At 41.4% G+C, this 9,705-nt stretch overlaps 1 protein-coding gene across 3 annotated transcripts in view; it reads left to right on the forward strand.

Annotated features, from left to right (window-relative positions):
- slc4a5a (solute carrier family 4 member 5a) overlaps positions 1-9,289 on the forward strand; it is a 37,186-nt gene extending 27,897 nt beyond the window's left edge. Inside the window, exons 15-25 of one of the 3 annotated variants that reach the window (XM_085367088.1) lie at positions 1,029-1,090; positions 1,399-1,590; positions 2,352-2,465; positions 2,805-2,966; positions 3,113-3,291; positions 3,473-3,545; positions 3,888-3,956; positions 4,316-4,489; positions 6,503-6,688; positions 6,792-6,850; positions 9,124-9,289. In XM_085367088.1, coding sequence (XP_085223214.1) covers positions 1,029-1,090; positions 1,399-1,590; positions 2,352-2,465; positions 2,805-2,966; positions 3,113-3,291; positions 3,473-3,545; positions 3,888-3,956; positions 4,316-4,489; positions 6,503-6,688; positions 6,792-6,850; positions 9,124-9,289 — 1,436 coding nt within the window. Of the gene's footprint in view, positions 1-1,028; positions 1,091-1,398; positions 1,591-2,351; positions 2,466-2,804; positions 2,967-3,112; positions 3,292-3,472; positions 3,546-3,887; positions 3,957-4,315; positions 4,490-6,502; positions 6,698-6,791; positions 6,851-9,123 lie in introns of all 3 variants that reach the window. The other 2 variants (XM_085367089.1, XM_085367090.1) reach the window with 2 other exon arrangements.
- Positions 9,290-9,705: the final 416 nt, after the last annotated feature.

Here is a 9,705-nt window from a genome sequence, read left to right on the forward strand (position 1 = left end):
TCAATCAGTCAATTAAAGCAGATTTTTATGCATTTCAAAATCTTAATTGTTTTTTATATGTACCTATTTTCAGTGATATCAGCTATAATAGCAGGAAATTAACTAGGCATATCATTCTTTTTTTCTGTTTTTGCCATCTTTTTCAAGTAACCTACATTTGACAGCAGCATAATGAAAATGGAAAGTTCTGTTTTCGGTGTGCCACCCCAATATGTTTGGTGCCCCCCATATGGCCACGCCTACAAAACAAATCTGGAGCCCCCCCGATGTAAGAGGCATGATTTAGGAAAATCAGTACAGGTATTGCAAGAAAATACAAGCAACTTTTTAACCCTCTCAGGCTCAAATTAAACTTTTTGTTGCTAATGCACAACCAAGTCCTGCAGTGGTACTTCTGAGTAATCAGGTTGTTAGTTTTTAACTGTTGCAAATCGGCAACGCCTGCCTTGAGAGGGTTAAAAGCGGTTGACTCGCAGTCCTGTAGATATACAGAGCCTCAAATATACCACTAAAACGAAGTATATTTCCTCTAGATTTTTATTTTATTTTACTTCATTTTTTGAAGTTCACAAAATCGCTTCAGAGAGTTTTGATTTTTTTAAAAAGTGATTTAGTTTAGTTTTCTTTTTTTGTTTGTTTTGTTTTAGTTAATTATAGTAACCTTGGTCTGCAGTGCTGAACAACAGCTTTATTCTTCTTGGGTTGGGGGGTTTGATGATGGTAATCTACCCACCTTTTTTCAAGTGCAGGTAATTTGCAGTCATTTCTGCAGACATTGATTTCTGTAACTGATTGTTATCCTTTTTTGCTTTTGCCATGCACAAACAATTTGGCTGCCGTCTCTTGCAAGTGAGTACCCCTTTGTCTGTCTGCATGAGACTTGGAGTGCTCTCTGTCCAGCTGCTGGATTCTCATTATATTTTGCGTTTCTTCTTTCCTCCCCTTTTGTTTTCTTCATCACCCCATCTACGCTATCTGACTCATTACCTGCCTCCTCCCTACTCTCTCTCTCCCCAATCCGTGAACAGTGGCTGCAATGATCTTCAATGGTTTAGCTCCAATGCCAGATAACAGCTCTAGTGTCTCTGGGGTGAGTGCTTGCTTTCATTAAATGTTTAATTTTCTACTTTTTGTTGCTATATTTCAAGATAAATGTCCACAGAGTTGGCGACATTGCAGCTGCAGACATGCTTTGTTTACAGCTAACCCAGGTGTCAGCTCTGTCTCTAAAAAGAAGTCGCTTTCCCTCCTCTGTGTCTGCGTCTCTCCATCAACCCCACTGACCTTTCACTATTACTAACTTTACATCTGCGCCGACAATTTTTCGCTCTCTACGTGTCTTTGTCGAAACACTACGCTCTTCTTCATCCTCTCTTACTGCTGCCAACACCATCCCAGTTGAATGTGACAGCTCTGGACTGGAGCCAGCTGAGCAAGAAGGAGTGTGTGAAGTATGGAGGCTCTCTGGTGGGAAAGTCCTGCAAGTACGTCCCCGATCTGGCCCTCATGTCCTTCATCCTCTTCTTTGGCACCTACTCCATGACCGTCTCCCTCAAGAAGTTCAAGTTCAGCCGCTACTTCCCAACCAAGGTGGGTAAACTATCTGTCAGGTGGAGGTAAGAAGAAACTAGACTGAATACATGTATGTAAACAGTGAAGCTGCAAGTAGAGGTAGTGAAGTTAGATGTATTTAAATACCTGGGATCAGGTATGGACAGGATTAAATATGAGCATATCAGAGGGACAGCTCAGGTTTAGCGGTTTGAAAAAAGTCAGAGAAGCAAGCCTGAGATGGTTTGGGCATGTGCAGCAGAGTGATAGTGGATATTTTGAACAAAGGATATTTGATATGGAGCTACCAGGCTGGAGGAAAAGAGGAAGATCCCAGAGAAGATTCATGGATGTAGTGAAGGAGGACAGGAAGCGGATTGGTGTGACAGAAGAGAACACTATGGTGAGATGGAGGCAGATGATCTGCTGTGGCTGAAAGAAGAAGAAGAAGATAGTATAAACAAAAAAATGGCTGCCAGGTTTTTGAAAGTGTTAGATGTTTTTGGGCAGAAAACCTAGCTATTAGATCATTGTTCTTCCTTTTTACCTGCACAGCAACTCTTCTAGCAGGAAGTGGAGAGCCAACCAGACAAAGAAGTAATTCTTCTTATTTTGCTATATTCCTTTTTCAGACACCAGGATTACATTTGACTAAAGTGAAACTTGGCAGGCTACTTTTTCTTTTCAGTATTTATAAGCAGCTTCCTGCCTATTAGACCTCGGAAGCATCTCATCTTTAAGTTCTGCAAATGTTTATCTTTGTAATACAGACTGTTCTCTTTTTCTGTGTTTGGCACCAGCTGAGGAAACTCATCAGTGACTTCTCTATCTTCATGTCCATCATGACCTTTGTTGGGCTGGACATGTTAATGGGACTCAAAACTCCCAAGCTTATTGTCCCAACAGAATTTAAGGTAATTTCCAAACTGTTTATATATAGAAGAAAACAAGTAAAAAACAATTTCCAAAATGAGCAGCTCTATGACATGTTGCTGTATTGGGGACTGGTAGGGAATTTTGAATGGAAACATGAACATTTTGGATAACAAACGTGCTAAGAGTTAGAGAAGACGATCCATGCTGCCGTTATATCTGTTAGCGTTGCAGGGATGCACTTTGACTTTCTACAGATTGCATTAACTCTCCACAACAAAAGAACTTCATCACACTGGCTTAAAATTATGTTCCAATAATGATCTTGTGGAACTGAATCCTCGCTTTTAATAAAAATAAAGCTGCCTTTCATTTAACAGCCAACTCGACCGGGTCGTGGCTGGCTTGTGATGCCTTTTGGGAAGAATCCATGGTGGGTGTATCTGGCCAGCTTTGTGCCCGCCCTGCTTGTCACCATCCTCATCTTCATGGATCAGCAGATCAGCGCTGTCATTGTTAACCGCAAGGAGAACAAACTTAAGGTAGGTGTGCAACCAGTCAAATCAACATCAAAAGCCAAAGTAACAGTCACAAAACAGCGCTATAAATTCAGACAGAAGCCTATCGACTCACAGCCTGCCCCTTATGAGGTTGCTTTTAATAGAAATGATCTTTGTTTGCCCTGCAGAAAGGCTGTGGCTATCACTTGGATCTGTTCTGGGTTGGAGTCCTGATGGCCACATGCTCCTTCTTGGGTCTGCCCTGGTACGTGGCTGCCACCGTCATCTCTATTGCTCACATCGACTCTCTGAAGATGGAGAGTGAATCGAGTGCTCCAGGAGAGCAGCCGCAGTTCCTCGGGGTCAGGTAGCGTAAAAACAAAGAGCTCAGAAATAAAAAGGAAAGTGCAGTTTGTCAAATAGGCCGCCACTACCGACATCGCAGAGCTACAGAACCACTGTCCTAAATCCTTTGTAGCTGACGTAGATGAGTGCATTGTGAAACTGACTTGACGCTCTCTTGTGTCCCGTCAATGTCAAACATACAGAGAACAAAGAGTGACAGGCATACTGGTGTTCGTTCTCACTGGAGTCTCCATCTTCCTTGCTCCTGTACTTAAGGTATGAGGTGCATAATGGATTTTTTTATTTTTGTTTTTGTAATTGTTATATGAGGCTTTTTTTCTTTGCTGTTTCCTCAAGATTTGTTTTTATTATCTGCAAAACTCAAGATGCTCACTACAATGAATCAATAAATTATGTTAAACAAATTTCAGGTACCCACATTTTGAAGCCTCCATATTAGTTTTTCAGTTGCCCTGTTTGGGTGGTTATTAGCTTGGTTAGAGCTGTGTCTACAAACTCTACACATCTACACTCATTTTTGCTAAGAGTCAGAATTTCACTCTCATTGTGATGCTGTGAACTCTCTTAATTATGGCCAACATGTACCTTCACTTGCAGTTCATCCCCATGCCTGTGCTGTACGGTGTCTTCCTTTACATGGGTGTAGCATCTCTCAGTGGAATCCAGGTACCATGCGTATGCCAGCTGGTGTTATTTATGATTTGAGTAATTTGTGGCTGGGCAGCTTACTTATTGAGTTACAGACAGCAGATGTGAAGTGGCTTATTTAAAGCTTTTAAGCAAAAAATGTAACAATAACAACCAACAGGTATGCTGATACCATTATGTCCATATAGACCGCAAAGATAAAAAAAATCGAAAAGAAAAGAAAAAGGTTTTCAATTCGACACAATGTGTGAAACAACAATAAATAAACTGCACAAGTCTGCTCTAAATAATTTAAGCACTCATGATCGTTGTAAGTTTATTTGTATTTAACATAAATTCCTGCCCCTCAACCCTCTTGTTGTCATTGCCTTCCACAGTTCTGGGACAGGATAAAGTTGTACATGATGCCTTCCAAGCACCAACCTGACTTCACCTACCTGCGTCATGTTCCTCTCAGAAGGGTACACCTGTTCACTCTGATCCAGATTACATGTCTGGCTGTGCTCTGGGTCCTCAAGTCCACCTTCTTGGCAATCATATTTCCCGTTATGGTAAGTGTGATGAAATACTCCCTTTTGCACCACAAATTATAGATCCTGTGTTGTGAGATGGATGGAGCTGAGAGACAAGTGTTTTGAAATGGAAGAAACACAGATGCTGATGCTAAAACTACAGGGTGGGCCATTTATTTGGATACACCGTAATAAAATGGGAATGGTTGGTGATATTAAAGTCCTGTTTGTGGCACATTAGTATATGTGAGGGGGCAAACTCCTCAAGATGGCTGGTGACCATGGTGGCCATTTAGAAGTCGGCCATCTTGGATACAACTTTTGTTTTTTCAATAGGAAGAGGGTCATGTGACACATCAAACTTATTGGTAATGTCACAAGAAAAACAATGGTGTTCTTGGTTTCAACGTAACTTGATTCTTTCATGAGTTATTTACAAGTTTCTGACCACTTGTAAAATGTGTTCAATGTGCTGCCCATTGTGTTGGATTGTCAATGCAACCCTCTTCTCCCACTCTTCACACACTGACAGCAACACCGCAGGAGAAATGCCAGCACAGGCATCCAGTATCCGTAGTTTCAGGTGCTGCACATCTCGTATCTTCACACCATAGACAATTGCCTTCAGATGACCCCAAAGATAAAAGTCTAATGGGGTCAGATCGGGAGACCTTGGGGGCCATTCAACTGGCCCACGACGACCAATCCACTTTCCAGGAAACTGTTCATCTAGGAATGCTCGGGCCTGGCATCCATAATGTGGTGGTGCACCATCTTGCTGGAAAAACTCAGGGAACGTGCCAGCTTCAGTGCATAAAGAGAGAAACACATCATCATGTAGCAATTTCAAACACCCAGTGGCCTTGAGGTTTCCATTGATGAAGAATGGACCCACTATCGTTGTACCCCATATACCATACCAAACCATCACTTTTGTTGTTCCAACAGTCTTGGAGGGATCCATCCAATGTGGGTTGGTGTCAGACCAATAGCGGTGGTTTTGTTTGTTAACTTCATTCACATAAAAGTTTGCCTCATCACTGAACAAATTCTTCTGCGTGAACTGAGGGTCCTGTTCCGATTTTTGTTTTGCCCATTCTGCAAATTCTGTGCGCCGATCTGGGTCATCCTCGTTGAGATGCTGCAGTAGCTGGAGTTTGTGAGTAGCTAATATCTGCCGAAGGGATGTTCGACTAATGCAACTCTCCAGTGACATGCGGCGAGTGCTATGCTGTGGGCTCTTGCTACGCTGTGGGCTCTTGCTGAATGAAGCTAGGACAGCCACTGATGTTTCTTCATTAGTGACAGTTTTCTTACGTCCACATTTTGGCTAATCCAACACTGAACCAGTTTCATGAAACTTAGCAAGCAGTTTGCTAACTGTAGCATGGGAGATGGGTGGTCTCGTAGGGTGTCTTGCATTGAAATCTGCTGCAATGACCCGGTTACGGCGTTCACCAGATATCAACACAATTTCACGTGTTAACCTCTTCGACATGTCAATGGCTGTGAACAAAGAGAAACTTGTAAATAACTCATGAAAGAATCAAGTTACATTGAAACCAAGAACACCATTGTTTTTCTTGTGACATTACCAATAAGTTTGATGTGTCACGTGGCCTTCTTCCTATTGAAAAAAACAAAAGTTGTATCCAAGATGGCCGACTTCTAAATGGCCACCATGGTCACCAGCCATCTTGAGGAGTTTGCCCCCTCACATATACTAATGTGCCACAAACAGGACTTTAATATCACCAACCATTCCCATTTTATTACGGTGTATCCAAATAAATGGCCCACCCTGTACATGAATCTTTTCCACATATAGAAGCTGTAAATGTGCAGAATATGTAAAAGCGATAGTTTTAATGGTGTTTTTAAAGTATGTAAATACTGCTCTGATTTTACTGTGTCAACCAGTGATTCCCATTAACATCACCTATACATGGCATCCAGAAAATCATATTCACAGCATAACTCATATATGAGATGAATGTTACCAGGAGCTGAAACAAGATCTCTGTGTTGGTCTGTCTCTGTGTCAAACACCAGATCCTGGGTCTGATGGTGGTCAGAAAGATGCTGGACATGGTCTTCTCCCAGCACGACTTGGCGTGGCTGGATGACCTCCTGCCTGAAAAAGAGAAGAAGAAGAAGGATGATGACAAGAAGAAGGGGAAGGGGAAAGAGAAGGAGAAAGAGAAGAAGAAGCCCAAACCTGATGACAATGAGGAGGAGGTGAGAAACTCAAGCTTTTTCTGCCCCCTACAGGACTGACAAACCATGACATAAGTGTGTGAAGCGCACCGTCTGTACTGTGTGTGTATGTCTTTGCTTGCAGGACAAGTATCACGGCTACGCGAACCACTCACCCAGCTCTGAGTCAGACTTGGATCGAAGGTACTGTGTTCTCAAACTGCACATCCCCTACAAAGACCTCGTCTATCCTGATGTCACACAGACTCAGTGGGGAGCATACTGCCAGGCTGCAGCCACACGCAGGGCTCTTTAACACACACAGATATATATATGTCAAAGTGCACAGTTAAAGGGTCAGTTCACAAAATATACATAAGGATCAGTGATACTCGGTCAGTGATGCAGCATAAGACATAAAATAGTCCAAACTAGGAAAATGCAGCATAAGTTCACACACTGTTTAAATCCTGCATGTAAGAACAATTTTGAAGATATTAATATAGCTGACAAATAACCTTTGATGTGTTACTATAAATTAAGATATGCAGTTGTTCAAAAATAATTAAAAGTAGCTCCAACTTTACCAGTTGGTAAGCTCCTTTGATTTAAAGCTATATTAATCTCACCCCCCTCTTTTTTGCAGAGAATATTTCTTGGGTGGAATGTACCTGCAAAAAAATGTATTAGTTACACTGATTTCTGTATAGCTCATTACCACTAGAGGGAATTGCATGTTTGTGCAGTTTGGGTGAACTGGAACATAGACAAAATAAGAAATTTTAACTGAATGGCTCATCAAACTAAACATGAAACTGGCAAATACTTGGATAGACTCGGTCGCATGAAAATTGATCACATAGCCTTTTTATATTGATATACTGACTTATTGCACACCCTTTAAATGGCCTGTATTTTAACAAGAAATTCAATTCATTACTTCTGTATTTTCCTCTGTATGTTTTGTAAACATACACATGTGCAGTCCCATGGTTGTCATGTGTCATGTTTGAGTTCGGTCTCCTCTCCATGCACTTTAAGGCAATGCAGATGGTTGTTGTGCTGAACAGTGTAATGTTTTAAATATCTGACAGCCTGTGTCTGAGCTGCCCTCTGCACACAACTCAGCATGTTGTTACTCTTCACTGCTCACCTTAAAGCAGCATAGTTTTGCTATGTATCTCAAAGGCTTCAGTGTTCGTTGTGTAGTTTAACATAGTGTGCGAGCAGTCAAACTAGATGAAGAAGTTATTGTGTGGTCTTTTTAGTCCTGTGTGTATCTAGCACATAGAGAGGATATATTTTAGGCCTCTGTATACACAACTGTATAATCCTCCATGTGCAGCATACATCATTTGGTTGTTTCTTTTTCTTCCATGTGCTGAATCTCTTTAGTACATCAGTCACACCTGCATGTGATATGTAGTCAGACCCCAGCTCTCCAACCTGCCTCCGTCCCTCACAGCAGTTTCATTGCATACATTTTGCACTGAAAGTGCCATTTACATTATTTAACCATAAATACTGTAACTTTGGGCTGTTTGCCCTTTGTGGCTGATTCAAATGTTCCCATCATGTCTGCATTGCTTTATTAGAGGCATGGTTTGGAATTGACACTGTGAACTTTTTTTGTTTACATGCAGCCATCTGTGGAAGTACATAAATTCTCTGTGACGTTATTTTATTGAAGGATTTATACAAACACAAAATGCACTGATCGCCGGACCTTTGAAGCTATTGTATGAGTTTTTATACAAGTCTTTACAACATGTGCTGACATAATGCAAAAGGCAGGCAGGCATAATAGTGCACAATCAAAAACTCAAAAACACTTGATATCAGAGTCAAAACAAATTTATCATTGCAAATTAACATTTAAAAAAGTAGGATGTTTTATTATTATGTTATTCCAATGTACTCAGTAAATTCAAGCTATGTTTGCTCACGTTTAATTTAAACCACAGGCTGCATATAAAAGATGGGTATGGCTACTACAGCATCACCCAGTGGTTAATGAAGTCCTCTTATGAAAGCCAGATGAGCATATTCACCATCCATTTCCGATAGATGTCTATTCAACTAGACTTGATTTAGAAACCAGGGCTCCCCCTGCTGGCCATTAGAAGGAATACGAGTTTAGTGCACTTTACTTTTCAGACCATAATGTAGGTACAGTCTATGTCATTCACAGTGTGGGAACCATCAGCTAGTCTGCTGACTCCCTGTGGGAGCAACAGCCAATATTTTGGGACTGATTTCACTCGTTAGCTAAGCGCTAACCCAAACTGCTGTAGTCATCAAGGCACCCAAGCGCTTTGGGTGCCTTGAAAAGCGTTATATAAATCCAATCCATTATTATTATTATTATTATCATCGTGTCTCACAGCCAAGCTCCGCCGCATTCCCCTCCCCTCCTTGTAGAACCACTGTGTCTTTGGCTATGGGTGTGTATGGTAACTGGACCTTGCCCTTCTCAGCATCACCCTCCATTTGAAGATTTCCTGTCCGTCGTCTCCTTCCGTGACCATGGGCCAAGGAATGCTGTGCCCGGTGCCCCAGGTCAAGATCGAGATGGAGTCAGATTACGATTCAGACATCGACCACCACCGGCCCCGTGACATGAGCAGTGAGACCACATTATAAAGCTGAGACACGATATCTCATTGACTGAAGAACATAAAACAAAGTGTGGGCAGACTACTGAAAGCAGCCAGTGCTGACCCGCAGACAGCACAGGATGGCACAGACACCTGACAGCTGAACCCAGTGAGATGGGACTGATGCAATAACTGCACTTAAGACTGCACTTGGATAAGATTTTTTTTTTAAATATTATTTTAAACAGGTCCATTTGGCATACATTGCTCTGAATGGTACATTGAAAACTATATACTTGTGTATGTGTATAATGTAAAGGACTGTAACAAGCAGAAATATTTATCTGTATAGTGTTTTTTGTGAAATTGTATCTTATTATAGCTATATTGTACTATCATTGTAATTACACTAAATCCACACTATACAAGGCCCAAACTTAATGTACTATGCTCTCATAAGCC

Source organism: Diplotaxodon limnothrissa, linkage group LG12 (assembly GCF_057381915.1).
Source record: "Diplotaxodon limnothrissa isolate DT_005_m linkage group LG12, D_limnothrissa_male_GT1.1, whole genome shotgun sequence".
NCBI lineage: Eukaryota > Metazoa > Chordata > Actinopteri > Cichliformes > Cichlidae > Diplotaxodon > Diplotaxodon limnothrissa.